Genomic DNA, 19864 nt, shown 5'->3' on the forward strand with positions numbered 1-19864 from the left:
AAAAACGATTTGAGATGCCCAAAAACAAGTTCGAGGTGTACACTTGGAATCTCAATTAAGCAAAGTTTGTCATGTGCTGAAAAACAAGTCTGATTCATCATGTCTCCACCTCAAAACGTACAGGACTTAAAGGAACTTCTTCTGAAAGTTTGATATCAGATGCCACAGCATACCCACAAATATCTAGTAAAGTCCATGTTTCGCAGGTCAGCACTGTTATAGCAGAAAAAGGGAACCATACTCAATATTAAGTGGGTGGACTCTAGATCATCATTCGAAAAGTCTTTTCAAATAAACTTTGATTTTGAAAAAATCTAATTTTGGGCTTTTATGCCTTTAATGGATAGGAAAGTTCAGAGAGACAGGAAGCAAAGAGAGGGGGAACAACATGCAGCACAGGGCCGTCAGATGTGGGACTTGAACTGGGGCCAGCTGCAGCGAGGACTATAGCCTCTTATACATGGGGCACCTGCTCAACCCACTATGCCACGGACCACCCCAACTTGGATTTTTTTTTCTAATCAAGAAAATAAACTAAAATCATTTGAAGCTCATGGATTCAATTAAACACCACCAATTTGCTCTTTCCAAAGCTTTTTATTCTATAGAACTTTAGATCAGCAACAGACATAAACCGATACTGATTTTTAAAATGACACAGATCTTGATGACATTATTAGCTGTGTGATTTATCTGCTGTCTCGTATTCAGAACAAAGAGGAGAATGGGAGGCCTCAATATTTGCTTCTCAAATAACTTTATTCTCAACATCGTCTTCCTGACATTACTACAAAACTGTTCCTGTTTTATAATCTGTTCCTAAAAGAGTGGAAGTGATGGAGTAAATCTTTTAGTTCATGTATAAATGGTCACATCATATGTAAACGTCATGAACCCAAGTGGGTACAAATGAAGTTTTGTTTGTTTTTTTCATCATCGTAGCAACATGTAAGTAGATAATGATAAAATGACGTTATTGTACAATTACATGAGAAAGCATCCCTTCTAAACACATTTTACAGGTTAGTGACATCAGATGTGTTTACAGTTCTCAGTGAATGAAAAAATAACATTTTGAGATCATTCACATTTTCCCACTACCTGGAGAGTGTTCATTGAAAGAATTCTGAATATGAACTAGAACAGTTTGTATCTTTGTTTCACAGGTGTAGGAGCTATTTGTAGAGTTAGCTTTTGTTTTTTGGTTCTAGTTGTAAATTTAATTTACTAATTATGAGTAACTTTATTTGATTCATTTCAGTGCTTTATTTAGATTAGATTTTTCTTGCTAATATTCTTTGTTAGTTATTTGTTTTGAATATTTTGTTAATTGGGTCACACTGTGCACCTGAGTCTATTTATGTAGGTAGGCACCTGGAGTACCAGCATGCACTGGGGTGGGCCAATGGTTTTTACCAGGGAAAGGGAGAGAGCAGTAGGTTTTCTTTGTTCTTTTGTTTGTTTTATTGTTTTGGAAATAAATCTTCAGAAAAACGCAAGAATTAATTTTTGGACATTCATCTTCTTTTGCCTGCGTTAAACCACATCCCCATGGTGCATCAGTGGCCTTTTGATTTAGTTTGGTTTAAGTTTAATTTGTTTTTTATGGACAAATGGCCACTACAATCAAGTAAAAACCAGCCCTTGGACTCAAAGGAAGGATTATATTCTAATCATTGGACAGATTGGATTTCCTTGGATTATGGACTGATGATCAGCATGGATTGCTTTGTTCAACACCTTTTGTCATCAACATTAACGGGACACTGCCGGCGGCTCAGATAAGTGCTCAGCCTTCACACTGCATGGAAACTGGTATGTAATACTACTGCTGTATTGGACAACAGACAAACGAGTGGAGTTTGAAAGTCAGTATTTCATATCAAACCGGGAAAGTTTGAACGGCGCTGAATTGCCGCACGTCACCATTACGCACAACAAGCAGTGTTGAAAGAATCAGTAAAATGTCTGATACACCGAAAGAGACTGAAATGTTGCCAGCTAAAAGGAATATAAAACTCACTCCTAAAGGATTGTGCTTCTTTATAGAAATGAGTCAGGAAAAAAGGAGTGTAAAATTCAAACAAGCAAAAAAATCTGTGGAAACAATCACTGCGTTAATGGAATCAAATGAAAATGTCAATTCTGTGAATTTGGAGCTTGTAAATCTTATCCAGTGTTGTCAAGACGCAAAAGAGCTGCATGAATCTTTAATAAACTTAGCTTTGCCACAAGATGAAATTAAAAGACACTGTGAATACTTCGAGGCAAAGATGACAAAGTTGAATGATTTTACTGAAACTGTAAAACACTGGCTTTCCGAACTGGGGCACCCATATGTGTATCAAAATGTTGAATCTCCTGATGATCAAGGTGCCACTGATGAGATAAATCCTGATGATAGCGTTTCCAATGTGTCAAGTGTCAAGGGAAGCTCAGTAAAACCAAACTCCCAGCTTTCACGAACCTCCTCGACCGCATCAGCGCGTATTAAAGCCCAGGCCGAAAAGGCAGCGCTGACGCAGCGCGTTGCTGCTCTAAAAAAGAAACATTTAATCGAAGCTGAAGTGGAAAAGCTGAGGAAAGAAAAGGAACAACTGGAACTTGAAACTGAACTGGCTGCAACAAGTGCAAAACTTAACGTTCTGGAGAACAATTCATCTGTGTGTGACTCAAAACGTTCAGACGGGATGAACTCTTATTTTGAAAGGAACATTTCTCAAAGATCAAATGTATTGAAGCCTGATGCTGACATTTTTGTACCAGTAACCTTGGATAAAAGGATGAATGTTATTGATGTGCCTGTTATACCTCAACCACAAGTTGTTAGGCCTAAACAAATCCGAGAAACACGAAAAGATGAGATGTTTTTGGATGTTAATGATCCAATTCGATTTAGATCGGCTGCTGATCAAAATCAAGCAGGTCTGGTACACCCTCAATATCATTCTCTGACAAATGGCTCTCAAGATGAAATTGTAAACATTATGCAGAGACAAAATGACATCGCTGCTCTGCTAGTTCAACAAAATCTGAGCTCTATGCTTCCATCAAGAAATATCCCCGAGTTCGATGGAGACCCTCTTCACTTCAGGGCTTTCATTAGAGCTTTTGAAAATGGAGTAGAGGACAAAACAACTAACTGTAGTGATCGTTTACTTTTTCTTGAAGAATACACCAGGGGGGAACCAAGGAACTTAGTGCACAGTTGCCAACACTTGCCCTCAAAGATGGGATACAACAAGGCCAAAATTCTTCTCGCAGAGCATTTTGGAAATGAATACAAAGTTGCAAGTGCTTATATGGAAAAGATTCTTAACTGGACACCTGTTAAAAGTGAGGATGTTAAAGCATTACAGTCGTTTTCTCTATTTCTGCGAGGATGTTCAAATTTAACAGAGCAAATGACACAAATGAAAGAGCTGGACTTGCCCTCTAACATGAGAAGCATCATCATGAAACTTCCGTACAAGCTAAGGGAAAGATGGAGGAATGTTGCTTGTAACCTACTTGAGCAAAAAGGTCAGAGAGCACTATTTGTCGATCTTGTCACTTTTATTGAAAAGCAAGTCAAAATTGCCTCGGATCCGCTTTTTGGCAACATTCAAGACTCACCACCTACCAAATCCATGTCCTTCAAAACCAGCCATTTCATGCAAAGGAAGAAAGAAAGTAGTTTTGCTACCAATGTAACCACGATAAAGGAAGGAGACATGACTCAATGTATAGGAAATAAAATCAAGCCCTCCTCAATTCAAAGTTGTCTGTTTTGTTCACAAAGTAGTCACTTACTGGATAACTGCTCTCAGTTTAGAATGAAATTACATCGGGATAAGATTAATTTCATCAAAGAAAAGGGAATATGTTTTGGTTGCCTGAAAGTAGGCCACATGAGCAAAGACTGTCGCAGTCGCTTGGATTGCAGCGTGTGTCACCAAAAGCACCCAGGAATCCTTCATATTGAGTGGCAGGATAAAGGTACATTCTCCAAACAATCACAACAGACTGCGAGCCTTCCAAGTGTTTCTACCGTAATGTGTCAGACCTGTGGTCATATTGGGGCCGGTGCTGAAGATGATTCTATCTTTTCTGTTGTTGCAGTTAAAGTTAGGAGCCCCAAGAGTAACAAGACTCTATGGACATATGCTTTTCTGGACCCTGGAAGCTCAGGAACATTTTGCACAGAGAGCCTGGCAAAAAAATTAAATGTTAGTGGTAAAAAGACAAGTTTTTTGATGAGAACAATGGGACAAAAGAAAATTGTAAATGCCCACATTTTGTCAGGTCTTGAGGTGTCTGCTGTGGACATGAACGATTTCATCCAGTTACCTGATGTTTTAACACAGAGATCCATGCCAGTCTCCTCACTCAATATCCCTCGACAAGAGGATCTTGTTCAATGGTCATATCTGAAGGATGTAAAGGTCCATGACATTGAGGCAGATGTAGACCTCCTAATTGGAACCGATGCCCCCAAAGTAATGGAGCCCTGGGAGGTAATAAACAGCCAAGATGAAGGACCCTATGCAATAAGAACCAGGGTCGGTTGGGTTATTAATGGTCCACTTCGTGGCACAAGTTGTAAAAGTGGCCGCCCTGCTGTAACAGCCAACCGAATCTCCATTGAACATCTTCAAGACATGTTGGTTCAACAATATAACCACGATTTTAATGAGAGATCAGCTGAGGAGCAGTCTGAAATGTCCAGAGAAGATGTCAAGTTCATGAATGTTGTAAGCAGCACAGCAGAGATGATTGAAGGTCATTATTGTATTGACTTACCTTTCCGACAGGAGGATTGTGTCCTGCCAAATAATCGCTGTATTGCAGAACAGCGCCTTCAAAGCCTGAAAAGAAAATTTGACAGGAACAGCACATTTAAGGAGGAATACGCTGCATTCTTAAATGACATGATCGCTCAAGGATATGCTGAAGTGGTGCCTGCTGATGAACTAAAACAAACTGAGGGAAAGGTGTGGTACATTCCCCACCATGGAGTCTATCATCCCAGAAAAGGCCAACTTAGAGTTGTTTTTGACTGTGGAGCAACATATAAAGGGACATCACTGAACTGCCAACTCTTGCAGGGACCTGACCTGACTAATACTGTCATTGGAGTCCTCATTCGATTTAGGCAAGAACATGTTGCTGTAATGGCGGACATCAAAGCCATGTTTCATCAAGTACATGTCCCAGATAAACACATCAACTTTCTCCGCTTCCTCTGGTGGCCAAATGGTGATACTGCACAGTCTCCACAGGAACATCGCATGAGAGTTCATCTGTTTGGTGCTGTATCCTCACCAAGTTGTGCAAATTATGCTCTGAGGAGAACAGCAGAAGACAATGCACAGCATTTCCCACTTGAAGTGATCAATACAGTGAAACATAATTTTTATGTGGATGACTGCCTGAAATCGATGTCTTCAGACGTAGGAGCAGTACAGATGATCAAGGATTTGACTGCTCTCTGTGAAAAAGGAGGATTTGCTCTTTCAAAATGCATCAGCAACAGCCGTACTGTGCTGCTGTCAGTCACAGAGGAGAGGAGAGAAAATAAAATGATGAAGCTGGATTTGGACATTGATCAATTTCCAACAGAGCGAGCACTAGGGCTACAATGGTGCATTGGGACTGATATGTTTCAGTTCAGAACTTCAGTTCGAGAACAACCACAGACCAGAGGAGGCATTCTTTCAGTGGTCAGCTCTCTTTATGACCCCTTAGGATTTTTGGCCCCATTCAGTATGCCAGCCAAATTGTTGCTACAGGAGCTCTGCAGGAGAAACCTGAAGTGGGATGAAGTAATTCCCCATGCCTTCTCTAAACAATGGTCTGAATGGCTCCAGGATCTTCAAAAAATGGATGAATTCAAAGTGGAACGCTGTATTAAACCCAGAGACTTTGGAGTCCCAGTTTCAGCACAGCTTCACCACTTTTCTGATGCCAGTCAAGTTGGATATGGAACTGTGTCTTACCTGAGACTGGAAAAGGATGATGAGATGCATGTAGCATTTCTTTTGGGAAAAGCTAGAGTTGCTCCCCTCAAGCAGACCACAATCCCAAGACTGGAACTCACAGCTGCAGTTCTTGCTGTTCGAGTTGACAAAATGCTACGGAAGGAGTTGCAACTTATGCTGGAGAAATCAGTTTTCTGGACAGACAGCACAACAGTTCTTAAATACATCGCAAATGAGACCAAACGATTTCACACTTTTGTGGCAAACAGAACTTCTGTCATCAGAGAAGCTTCAGATGTTGAGCAGTGGAGATATGTGGCTTCAAAAGAAAATCCATCGGATGAAGCATCAACAGGAATGAAAGCTCAGGATTTCCTGACAGGCAGGAGATGGTTAAATGGACCTGAGTTTCTCTCCAAACCAGAGGAGGAATGGCCTAATCTGAAAGGAGATTGTGATGTGGTTTCTGACGATGACCCAGAGGTCAAAAGGGACTTGACAGTGAATGCTATTGTCAAGGATGTGGAAAAGGCCACCAGCCAGCTGATCAATTATTTTTCATCCTGGAATAAGTTAAAAACGTCTGTAGCTTGGTTTTTAAAAATCAAAGCAGCACTCATGACATTGGCACAAAAGAGAAAGGAGTTTAGTGCTTCTGCAGGCCTTAATGAAGAACAAGAACTGGACAGGAAAGTTCAGAACTTTAAAGTCACACTGAAAGGGCAAAGTCTGACTCCTGAAGATCTTGTGAAAGCAGAGGAGTCCATCTTTCTGTATGTTCAAAAGCACAAGTTTGAAGCTGAAATCGCCTCACTTAAGAGTGGATTTAAAACCATCTCCAAAGAAAGCACGCTGTACAAACTGGATCCAATGTTGGATGATGGAATCCTCAGAGTTGGTGGTCGGTTGAATAAAGCAGCATTGCCAGCAGAATCTAAACATCCGGTGATTCTTTCTAAAGATATGCATGTATCCACACTCATTTTGCGCAATATCCATAACCAACTGGGGCATGTGGGGAGGAATCACATGCTGTCCAGGTTACAGCAAAAATACTGGATAACTAACGCAAACTCTGCTGCCAGGAAGGTAATATCTGACTGTATTGTGTGCAGATGCAAAAGGGGAAAGCTGATTGAGCAAAAGATGGCTGACTTGCCTGAAGAGAGGGTGCTGCCTGAAAAAACTCCTTTTACAAATGTGGGAATTGATTATTTTGGCCCCATTGATGTTAAGAGGGGCAGAAGTCATCTTAAAAGATATGGAGTGCTGTTTACATGTTTAACGAGTCGTGCTGTGCATCTGGAAGTAGCTTATACACTGGATACGGACTCCTGCATTAATGCAATTCGGAGGTTTATCTGTAGACGAGGTCCAGTCTCCGTTATCAGATCGGATAATGGCACAAATTTTGTTGGAGCCAACCGGGAACTGAAGGAAAATCTGGCTGCTCTAAATCATAGCAAAATTCAAAAGGCTTTTGTTCAGGATGGCATAAAATGGAGCTTCAACACACCAGCAGCTTCCCATCAAGGTGGTGTTTGGGAACGTCTGATTCGTTCAGTGAAAAGCATTCTCACCTCAGTACTGAAACAACAAACTCTGGATGATGAAGGGCTCCAGACCGTCTTCTGTGAGGTTGAGGCAATTCTCAACGACAGACCCATCACAAAAGTCTCGGATGATCCAGATGACCTGGAAGCTCTTACACCAAATCACATTTTAATGTTGAAAGGAAAACCAATCATGCCACCAGGACTGTTTGACAAAAATGATCTGTACGTAAGGAAGAGATGGAAGCAAGCACAGTATATCGCTGAATTGTTTTGGAAAAGATGGCTTTCGGAGTATCTACCCATGATTCAGGAGAGACAAAAATGGCCAAGGAAAAGCCTCGCTCCTGGAGACATTGTTCTTGTCGCAGATGCCTCAGCTCCAAGAGGATCTTGGATCATGGGGAAAGTTTTGGACATCAGACCAGATGCAAAGGGCCTGGTACGCACTGTGCGTCTTCAAACAAGGACCAGTATTCTGGAGAGACCTGTGACGAAGCTCTGTCTACTAATGGAAGCAGCAGTCTAACATCATGACTCTCGTTCTCTATCTCAATTTCTCTCTAATTAATATGTGCTTTATTTTGCAGATTCATCAGGAAGATGGTCCATTTAGAGCTTATATGACATATAGAATAGATCTGTCTCGTAGTTGATCCAGAATTAGCTCCTTTTTGTAGAGAACTGTAATTGTGATATTATGCACAATTAGGGGCCGGAATGTAGGAGCTATTTGTAGAGTTAGCTTTTGTTTTTTGGTTCTAGTTGTAAATTTAATTTACTAATTATGAGTAACTTTATTTGATTCATTTCAGTGCTTTATTTAGATTAGATTTTTCTTGCTAATATTCTTTGTTAGTTATTTGTTTTGAATATTTTGTTAATTGGGTCACACTGTGCACCTGAGTCTATTTATGTAGGTAGGCACCTGGAGTACCAGCATGCACTGGGGTGGGCCAATGGTTTTTACCAGGGAAAGGGAGAGAGCAGTAGGTTTTCTTTGTTCTTTTGTTTGTTTTATTGTTTTGGAAATAAATCTTCAGAAAAACGCAAGAATTAATTTTTGGACATTCATCTTCTTTTGCCTGCGTTAAACCACATCCCCATGGTGCATCAGTGGCCTTTTGATTTAGTTTGGTTTAAGTTTAATTTGTTTTTTATGGACAAATGGCCACTACAACAGGTTTAATTCAACTCTCCAAATCAACACGTTAAATCACAGAGTGGAATTAGAAGAACTCAAATTCTGCGAGTTGCACAGACAAAAGAGTATTTAAATGAACACTCTTTGTCATTCCATCCCTTATTTGTGCCCCAGTTGGTGTGGACACATTCCTCTGACCCTTCAGAGTTGTTTGGCTCTCCTCTATTCCAAGACGTAAAGTCGACTTTAGAGCCATCAGACCACAACCATGCATCATTCCTCTGAGCATCAGTGAGTCCGATCCAGTTGACTCCCTCAGCAAGATCAAAGTTTCTGATCAGGTATTTGACAAAGTTCTCTTCCTCTTGACTGTGGATAGATACCAGGTTGCTTCCCTCTGATACACAGTGCAGCTCTGCATCAATCCAGGTCATCGTTGTGGCGATGTACTTGTAGCAGCGGCCGTTGAAGCTGTACCAGAAGTCTGGACAGCTGTCACGTTTTAGGGCCAGTTCTTTTTCAGGTGAAGGGGATACAGCACCCGGCGCCAGACAAAGCAAGAAGAGGAACAGCTTCATGTTGACGTTTTCCGTATCTCTGTATGAAGATGTCTTGATGTATCGCTGGAATTAGTTTGCACTGGTGGATGTTCCCAGCAGTCCTGTAGAGACAGATGACAGGCGGATTCTTTTATATCCTTCAGAGAGGGCGTCTGTAGTGTCATGTGTAATCATCTGCCAAATCCTGTTCTATGCAACACCTCAGTATTTCAACATGAGCCAACAAACACCACTGTGCCACTTTCAGTCAACCCTGGCATCAGCCATTTTTTCAGCACAGCAACACAGGCATGCAGTTACACATCAACAATATTCCAGGAGCGCAAAGCTTTGTATACATATGTGCATTTTAAACAGCATTGCCGTGAGATAATATCCATATAAAATATGTATTCATATTCTGTACTTTTCTAAACAATCTATGTTCCTTTCTTGTACTTGTCCACTTTGCTCATACTATGCAATGTATGTCCTTGAATGGCCCAAGACTTTAAGATAGCATAACTGGAATAAGAACTGGGTCAGATGAGGCTTCTGTATCTTGTTAGATAGGTCTGTTAAATTAGATACACGCCTAAAACAACACTCACACGCGCGTTGTTTATCACATTCCAAAGAACATGATGTGTACAGTGGTTGGCCAGAGATTGGTGAATTATAGCGAGTGAATAGACTGGGAGAACCCCCAGCGATCAAGCGCACAGAGTAAAAGGCTCCGTGTAGAAGCGTTTTGATCAGGTCATCACTCTGGCATTTTGCCATTCACCCACTCTGACTAACATGTGTAACAATTTAAAATTGTGAAGAATTAAGAACTGCATGACTGTTCTGGTATCCTTAGCTTTGTCATAAATGCTCTCACCCTAAGATTATCTCATCTCAACCCTGTCTCCTTCTTCTCTTATTCAGCCCTGAGAGTGAGGATAGTCCAAACAATACGATTATATACAGATTCTGAGTGCCAGTTGATCATTGGCCTGTACTTTAAGAGCACCAGAGTTACATATAGTAATCTAGCAGATGAGTTTACAATGATAATAGAAGTTATTTTTTCTACTAGAGCAATTATTATCAATTCATTAATTTATTTTAAAATGTATTTGATTGGAAGAGATACCAAAGTACATGGATAATCTGTAAAATAGCTTTTCAATGCAGGTATTGCAATGAAGAGATAAGAAGCAATAAAATGTCCAAAATAAATCCAGGTAAGAACACAATTTTTAAAACTAGTCAGTAGTAAAAGTTTGTTGTTGAATTGAGATTTAACAGCTCTCTAAAAGAGAGATTAACAGATAAACAAGCAGAGCGTTTAAAATCTTTGTTCCTTCAATTTGAAAAACTGAAAAAGATTTTTTACAAACTGAGAATTTATTATTTCCACCTGAAGCAGGTCTGAGACCAGGCAGTCAGACCACATGACATATGTGAAAATATCAGGATTTAACAGCAAGGCCAGACAGTCGGATGTCAAACAGTTTCTTATCATTTTAAAGCAGTAAAGGTTACCCTTTATTGTTTTAGAGATCATATTAACATCACTTTAAAAAATGTAGCTGATCTAAAAACTACTCCTCTGCTTCTTTTCACCAATTCTGAGTTCATATTTATCACCAGTATTTATATTTGATCTCATTAAACCATATAACTATTTAACTGCAGCAGATCTATGAAACAATTAATCTGTTCTCTTAACAGAGCAGCAAAGTGCTTCAGTGAAAGGTTTAAAGGGAGTTAGATTATTAGGATATTAACAAAAACACAGCAATAAAATGTGCTACGGGAGTGAAATATCACCAATGGCTTTCTTAAAGAGGAAAACTCAGAGAAATCTAAAGACAGCTGCAGTGAGTCTGAGTCATAACAAGTCAAGTCAAGGTTTATTTTTATGGCACATTTAAAAACAGTCACAGTGACCAGAGAGCTGTACAAGCGAAAGAATATATCAATACGATTAGCAATTTCTAACCCTGCAGATAAATATGAATTGAATTAAACAGTACTGTATAACATTGGATAGAATGAGTGAAATAGAAATAAAAACAGTGTTTACAGTTAAATAGATGCAACTCAAACAGATTAACAGAATGAGAAAAAGGAGTGAGTTTTAGAACATTTTAAATAATTAGAGGTCTGAGCTGCTCTGATTGGAAAATGTAGTTTTGTGACAGGTTGAACAATTATCTGAAATTTGAAATTGGTGAATCCAATTTTACAAGTTTACTTCAACTACAACAACAAGCAGTGAAGTAAAATACTGATTTTATATTGGGAAATATACACTCTGCCAGATATAACATTTCAGGCCTATATTTTTTAATTTCAACCCAGCATCCATGTGCTGTGGCAGATGCTCGACCTTGCAGAGCTGGTCAGTATCAATGAGAGAGCAGAACATGCTTCTTATGAAGAGACAGTGGACAAATTGTTGATTCTGTGTGACACTGAAGCAGTGTGTACACTTTTGGAGGCTCACACCACAAAAGACATTTTGAACATTTTTCCAACAGTGATTGGATGTTGAACCATAAAACATTTGGAGCTGAATTTAAAGTTTTTTTTAGCCGCAATCTGGGATCATTGCAAGCAGAACAAAGGCCTCAGAGGGAGAGCCAGAGACTGAATCTAACCATAAACATCACACAAATAATGAAGGAAGTGAAAACAAGTGACTTCAGGGGTGTGACATCTATATCAGCCTTGACGGGCCTAAGAGAGCCATACCAGGTGTGCAAAGACCCACAGGAGCATGCTGGACCTGTGATGAGCTTGGACATTATACAAACAACTGCCAAAGACCATGAGGAAATTCTGATCCTCAGCGTGACCAAGGCCAGCCTCTGCAGACCCGGTGGGTACTTGCGCTGGGCCAGACTTTAGAATGGAAATTAAAATACAAATATTGATTTTTTTTTTTTTTTTTTGCACCAAATAAAATTAGAAGCAAAAATCTGGTGTTCTCCCCAGGGTGTATATTTTGATAAACTATTAAACAGAGCTTCCAATATTCAAGCAAAGAGGAACAAGAAAAGTTTCCTTTTGAAAGACATGATTCATACAAACTGCTTCAGAAGTAAAATTGTTTATCCAGTGGTTCTTAATTACAAGATGCAACAATGATCAGAATCCTGTGTGATGCATCAATGGTAACAAAACAACAGGCTGCTACAGCAAATTAAAGAGTTCACCATGAATCAAATAAAATCAGGTCATGTGTCAAATCAATAATGTGTGCAAGGAGAAGCTAACACACATATACCAAACAATTCATGGTCCAAAATACATTTTCTTACCAAGAGAGAATAGAGTTAAAAAGAATTCCAAATTTTCCAAATTAGTCAGAAAACAGAAGACAAAGATGGAGACGAGAAAAATTGTTGAGAGATTAAGTGCTTTATTTGACGTGCTGTTATTTGGAGCTATATAAATAAAACTGAATTGAACTGACTTGGATTAATACAAGCAGAGTTATTGGTTAAAACACACACTGAGTGTGACACTCCAATATTAACAGGTGTAAAATCGAGTAATATGTTTCTGGATCATTAATGTTCTGCTTATTTAGTGTTTTTCACAGTTTCTCTGGCTGAGGACTCTCAGTGTTTATTAGCATTCATACAGAGGTAAGCAGGTGTTCATTTAGCACAGGGTCAAGTCATGGCTGAGAGAATTAATGAAACCTGGAGAGCCAATATTGATGTGCACAGTATATACACACTGTGCCATGGGGGAAGGAATGGAAAGGACAAAACAGTTGATTACTTCATAAAGATTAATTTTTAGGTTGATTTAACATCAGTTTTCAAACCCACCCAAAAAATCCAACACCAAATAGTATACTGAGCCAAGCATATTCTTATAGACAGAAAGAAGAGTGAGTGTGAAGCGCAAAATGTGGAAGGATGCGAACGGGCTGAAAGAAATGTTCTGTGAGAACAGGTTTAATCATGCACTTAAGTAAAACAGAATATACCGAAGGCAGAGCTGCTCTAAGGAAGGTAAAGCACTTAGCTTTGAACTGCACGATTAAAGGCCTAATTTATGTAAAAAAAAAAAGAAGAAGGATCCGGAACAACTTGGCTAACATTGCAAAGCTGCTCAGAGCTAAGATAATTACTAGAAAACAATATTCAGAAGAAAAGTAACAGTGTCAAAGTTGATCTGGGCCCTGATGTCAAAGCACGCATGAAAGGTAACAGTAATCGATATGAAGTCTGAAGACCAAAGATCTGAAGTCTGACAACACAAGCAGGACACTGTGGCACGGCTAAGGAAACAGTTAGGGAAAAAAATCTCCTATCTGGTTGTGCTGCACCTCAAAGTAGGTGGCCGCTTGCAGTTTGGGGGCCTGCTAAGTTGGCTTCGTTCTTAGACGTTATGTATTCATATTCTGTATTTTTCTAAACAATCTATGTTCCTATCTTGTACTTGTCCACTCTGCTCATACTATGCAATGTATGTCCTTGAATGGCCCAAGACTTTAAGATAGCATGACTGGAATAAGAACTGAGACAGATGAAGCTTCTACATCTTGTCAGATAGGTCTGTTACATTAGATACACGCCTAAAACAACACTCACACACACACGTTGTTTATCACATCCCAAAGAACATGATGTGGACAGCGTATGGCCTATTAACGTCACTAATAACTGGCCAATTACATTCGGTTGCGTGTAAGTCCAACTTCTGTACGGGGCTGGCCCAGCCCAAGAAAATAGATATGCACTATTTCCAGATATCAGGGCTCAGGCTGATAGATTTCCTGTGAGAGCTCTGTTACTCCGAGTCCAACGCTGCCATACTTTACCTGTGACCAATAATAAATACTTTGTTTGATTAACTTAAGATTTCTCCGGCTTCTTCTTAGGCTTCCAATGAAAGAATCGGGCTAACACACTGCAACAGAAATTTTGAGTCATCAGTTTGAGCCAGATATCAAATGTGTACTGAGAGTATTTTGCAAGTGAAAAAGATAAACACTGTACTGTTTACTGTTTAGCGACACTTTTTGAACTTTGAAATGTTCCGGTAAGCTCTCCTGTTTGTTTAACTGGGTCATTTTCTTGTTGCATCATAGAGACACCAGGACTCTGAAAGAAAAAAAGAGATTTGAAGAGAAGCATAAAGTCTTTACTATTCACTCCCATGTATTTTTTTCAGGAGAGATTTAATGTTTGGTTCATATGCAGTTATATTCTTTTTGCACCATTTTGTGTGCTTATTAGTGTAATCACAGCGTTAATGAAACAGGACAGAGCTATAATATAGAGGAGAAAATAGAATCTATGATTTCCTCCAGTAAACCAAAACAAAACCAACTTCATCAGCTGAGGAAACCACTTTTCTTTTGATTTCATTCATTCCATCTATCAGTTCTCTCTGACTGCTACTGTATCACTGAAAAAGATTCAGCATTTGTGTCTGAACATCCACATATTCTTTTTGATAGCTGGCAGCAGCATCAAAACAAATCTATTAGTTTATTGGTTCATCATATTATGAAGGCCAGTTAGGAATGCAATTCATGAGAAACACAGTAAATCAAAAGGGTGGAGGCTGAAACATACGCTTAAATAGCACCTGTAATAAGTCTGATCCATCATGTCTCCACCTCAAAACTTACAGGACTTAAAGGAACTTCTTCTGAAAGTTTGACAACAGATGCCACAACATACCCACAAATATCTAGTAAAGTCCATGTTTTGACAGGTCAGCACTGTTATAGCAGAAAAAGGGAACCGTACTCAATATTAGGTGGGTGGTCAATATCAGGGCTGATCGTTGTAAACGAAATAAGAGATGCAGTATGTTTGTGTGAACGGTATGAATGAGAAGCATGTTGTAAAGAAATTTGAAGAACCTAGATATGGATAAAAGGTTCTATGAAGCGTGGACCATTTACTATTTGTTTTCCTCTGTAATCATATCTCTGTAGTATCATAAAAAAGTTTATTGATGTAATCAACAAAGTAGGGCAGCAGAGAAAGAACAATAGAAAAGCTAAGAGCAGTCAGCTTTATTCTTAAGGGACAGTGTAATTATTCACATCTCACACTTTTCACCCTTTGTACTCTAGATCATCATCCGAAAAGTCTTTTCACATAAACTTTGATATTTAAAAAAATCTAATTTTGGGCTTTTATGGATAGGAAAGTTCAGAGAGACAGGAAGCAGATAGAGGGGGAACAACATGCAGCACAGGGCCGTCCGATGTGGGACTTGAACTGGGGCCAGCTGCAGTGAGGACTATAGCCTCTTATACATGGGGCACCTGCTCAACCCACTACGCCACGGACCACCCCAACTTTGATTTTTTTTCTAATCAAGAAAATAAACGAAAAACATTTGAAGCTCATGGATTCAATTAAACACCACCAATTTGCTCTTTCCAAAGCCTTTTATTCTATAGAACTTTAGATCAGCAACAGACATAAACCGATACTGATTTTTAAAATGACACAGATCTTGATGACATTATTAGCTGTGTGATGTATCTGCTGTCTCGTATTCAGAACAAAGAGGAGAATGGGAGGCCTCTATTTGCTTCTCAAATAACTTTATTCTCTACATTGTCTTCCTGCCATTACTACAAAACTGTTCCTGTTTTATAATCTGTTCCTAAAAGAGTGGAAGTGATTGAGTAAATCTTTTAGTTCATGTATCAATGGTCACATCATATGTAAACTTCATGAACCCAAGTGGGTACAAATGAAGTTTTGTTTGTTTCTTCATCATCGTAGCAACATGTGAGTAGATAATGATAAAATGACGTTATTGTACAATTACATGAGAAAGCATCCCTTCTAAACACATTTTACAGGTTAGTGACATCAGATGTGTTTACAGTTCTCAGTGAATCAAGTAGGAAAAAAATAACATTCACATTTTTCCCATGACCTGGAGAGTGTTCATTGAAAGAATTTTGAATATGAACTAGAACAGTTTGCATCTTTTTTTCACAGATTTAATTCAACTCTCCAAATCAACACGTTAAATCACAGAGTGGAATCAGAAGAACTCTGCAACTGCGGATAAATTGTGCGAGTTGCACAGACAAAAGAGTATTTAAATGAACACTCTTTGTCATTCCATCCCTTATTTGTGCCCCAGTTGGTGTGGACACATTCCTCTGACCCTCCAGAGTTGTTTGGCTCTCCTCCATTCCAAGACGTAAAGTCGACTTTAGAGCCATCAGACCACAACCATGCGCCATTCCTCTGAGCATCAGTGAGTCCAATCCAGTTGACTCCCTCAGCAAGATCAAAGTTTCTGATCAGGTGTTTGACAAAGTTCTCTTCCTCTTGACTGTGGATAGATACCAGGTTGCTTCCCTCTGATACACAGTGCAGCTCTGCATCAATCCAGGTCATCGTTGTGGCGATGTACTTGTAGCAGCGGCCGTTGAAGCTGTACCAGAACTGTGCACAGTTGTCACGTTTTAGGGCCAGTTCTCTCTCAGGTGAAGGGGATACAGCACCCGGAGCCAGACAAAGCAAGAAGAGGAACAGCTTCATGTTGACCTTTTCCGTATCTCTGTATGAAGATGTCTTGATGTACTGGTGGATGTTCCCAGCAGTCCTGTAGAGACAGATGACAGGCGGATTCTTTTATATCCTTCAGAGAGGGCGTCTGCAGTGTCATGTGTAATCATTGGCCAAATCCTGTTCTATGCAACACCTCAGTATCTCAACATGAGCCAACAAACACCACTGTGCCACTTTCAGTCAACCCTGGCATCAGCCATTTTTTCAGCACAGCAACACAGGCATGCAGTTACACATCAAATCAAATCAAATCAAATTTATTTATATAGCACATTTCATGTACAAACAATTCAAAGTGCTTTACATAAAATAAAAGCATTGCAGCAGGGAGTGGAAGAAGCATTAGAATACATAAAAGAATATAAAGAGAAACAAATAAAATCATTGAAATGAATTTAAAAACAAGCAACAGTCAACAATCAACAATATTCAACAATATTACAGTTGTGAGAGAAAAAAAGAAGTTGTCACATTTAAATAGATAAACTAATAGCCACCTTGGGATTGTATGCTTCGATCAAGTAAAGTGCTTTTTACAGTCTGTTACAGACAAGCGGGTCGTCAGTGTGAACGCAACAGCGGACACACTAAATTCACGGATTAAACGCGGGTTATTCCTCAGTGTGAAAGGGGCTTGTGTCTGTCCCTGTCGGAACTGACCCTCACTAAGCATTAAATTCCGACTGAAGCCTGCTCGGAATCGTGCAAGGTTTGTGAAACTGTCCTCCGTGAAATGCGCAGAGCAAAGGAAAAGTCAGCGGTTGTATGTACTGGGGATGCTGTTAAAAATAAATAAAAGCCATTGATCGCAAACATTGCTTTCCGGATTGTAGTCCGCTTTCACAGCCTTGGAAGGGACACCAGTTCCTGTTTCTCGCCGAAGGGGCGTGTCTGAAACGGGATGGCTGTGGATTTGGGTGTGGGAGGGCGATTGCTGAAAAAGTGACGTCACTTTTTCACAAAAACGGATTAGCACTTTTTCTGGGGGATATTCAAAAAAGGGGAGTACTTGAAACAGAGGTTCTGACACTTGCTGGCACTTCGTGTGTACTCCCCACAGCGGGGAGACTCAGAACTAACACCAAAAACGTGAAAAAGATGATTTTGATTCTCTATCCCCTTTAAAACTCTAATGATCACAAAGTTTTGGTGCCTTACTAAAGATGAACATGAGAAGCTACTTTCTTTTATATTACACAGAGAGGGTGTCGGCATTAATAGGGTGAGATCATTAGCCAAAACCTTTCAGCTGTACACAACAACACAATGTTTGAACATTGGCTAAAGAACGCTGTTCTATCACCTTGATGTCTGATAAAACTTAATATTCAGTCATTTTAATTCAAATTTGATAATAGCATATTTATTTTCATTGAGCTAATCAAAACTTCCAACATCTTTTCTGTTGAGCAATTCAGTTTTATCAGCATTACTGTCACAATCATATCCACACACATTCTTAAAACCCTTTCCCAGGTTTTATCAACTAAAGTTCAAGTTCAAGAGATCCATTGTCAGAAATGCAATGCTGCTTCTTGTTGGTGGTCCTTGTGAAAATAATTCCATCATTAGGTTGATCTTTGGCCCAAAGAGAGGGGCTTGTCTGGCCTGATCACCATGTCTGGGATCCAGTGGGAGAGACTGACAGGCAGGGAGTCAAGCTGGGAGCGAAGAGTCCTGATTATTACCTTCTTTATTGCTGTTTTATCATCATTTCTTGATGGAGTAAACTCTACATTTGTATAGACAGTTTTCCTATTTCAGTTACAGTAATGATGGCTTGCTCTTGGGTTAAATGAACTAAAAGACCCTCAAAGTATTGCAATCTTTTTATATCGCAAGCTGCTATTATTATTGTTTTATCCTAACTTTGAATCCCTCTGAAGGCATTTTAAGTGTCAAGTAAAATAGGAACATTGCACATCATGTATATAGGACCTACCCTTCTTAACGGTAGGATTGCAGCAACAGAAATGAGTTTTGAGATTAGTTTTTCAGCAGCAAAACCTTTGTATTATCTGTTGGAATAAAAAGGCATAATAATTCATTTTAATTTAATAATAATAAAAATGAACAAAATCACCTGTTCAATTCATCGTTGTTTGCCTCTCTAATTACTGCTATATTTATTTAGCACCTAGAGACACACATTGTCTCTAGGTGCTTTCTCTCAAAAAGAGGGACAACTTCACCAGAACCGTTTGTGAAGCTCAAATTCCTGAAAAAGTTCATGCCGGCGTCGATAGAAAGATATCAGAAGAAAGTGCAGTGCAGTTCTTTGCCAACATGGCTGCAGACTGGGTGTTCATGCTGACCTGTGTCCTCAACCATAAGCTCCCACAATAGACAAGTGAGCATCAGAGCTATAGCAATGGAGCAATGAAATTACTATTACCATATTACTATTATTTACGTTAGTTTTTGACTGACCCCGCCTGGGCTTGACTGTGTACTACATGTATGTCTTCCACTACATGCAACCACAAATCTCATTCAGGAAACAAACTTTGGAAGATGTTGGCGTGGATAGTGCCTGCTGATTAGATGGTATCTTTCAACTGGAAATACAACAGAGTCAGATAGACCACACAGGAATCTAATTTGATGCTAAGCAAACCCTCTGCTCTGTTCACACATGCATTCACTTTGACAATTCAGACATTTATATTCATACACAGCTCATTCTGATCATGTCTAAAATATTCCAGGAAAATATGTATGTGTGATGTGTAAAAATACTTCTCTGACTGTTTATGATCAAATTAAATACTTAGTGTCTGTTGACTAAAACTGATCAATGTTACTACATGAGGAACAGATCTCTGATTATCAAAAGACACCATCAGCTCAGAAATGTGTTGCAGAATATACTGTAATTTTTATTTTGGCAAAAAAATAAACCCAACTTATTCTTAGGTGCAAAAAATCTTTGTTGCAATTTTATGGGTATGGGCATTCACAAGTACTGTACTTTAAAACTGCACTGATCTGTTTGATCTGTAGACCAGAACAAAGTGGTTACATCCAAAAAGAAGAGAATGAGATCACTCTATCAGCTCAAGTAGCTATTGAATAATTTGAAAAAATTTGAGAAATATTA

The 19864-nt window shown here is 39.3% G+C and overlaps 2 protein-coding genes across 2 annotated transcripts; both read right to left on the reverse strand.

The window, feature by feature from the left end:
- Positions 1-8752: 8752 nt before the first annotated feature.
- LOC142368217 (ladderlectin-like) lies at positions 8753-9265 on the reverse strand. Its single transcript, XM_075450352.1, has one exon. It carries the CDS (start codon positions 9233-9235, stop codon positions 8753-8755), a length of 483 nt encoding a protein of 160 aa, XP_075306467.1. The 5' UTR covers positions 9236-9265.
- A 6950-nt stretch (positions 9266-16215) lies between these two features.
- On the reverse strand, positions 16216-16734 carry LOC142368218 (lactose-binding lectin l-2-like). The gene has a single exon (XM_075450353.1). The coding sequence runs from the start codon at positions 16732-16734 to the stop codon at positions 16216-16218; it is 519 nt and encodes a 172-aa protein (XP_075306468.1).
- Positions 16735-19864: the final 3130 nt, after the last annotated feature.

Source organism: Odontesthes bonariensis, chromosome 18 (assembly GCF_027942865.1).
Source record: "Odontesthes bonariensis isolate fOdoBon6 chromosome 18, fOdoBon6.hap1, whole genome shotgun sequence".
NCBI lineage: Eukaryota > Metazoa > Chordata > Actinopteri > Atheriniformes > Atherinopsidae > Odontesthes > Odontesthes bonariensis.

Bases quoted from the DNA above. Each gene is read 5' to 3' on its own strand.
- LOC142368218 (XM_075450353.1), bottom strand. From the start codon at position 16,734: ATGAAGCTGTTCCTCTTCTTGCTTTGTCTGGCTCCGGGTGCTGTATCC.
- LOC142368217 (XM_075450352.1), bottom strand. From the start codon at position 9,235: ATGAAGCTGTTCCTCTTCTTGCTTTGTCTGGCGCCGGGTGCTGTATCC.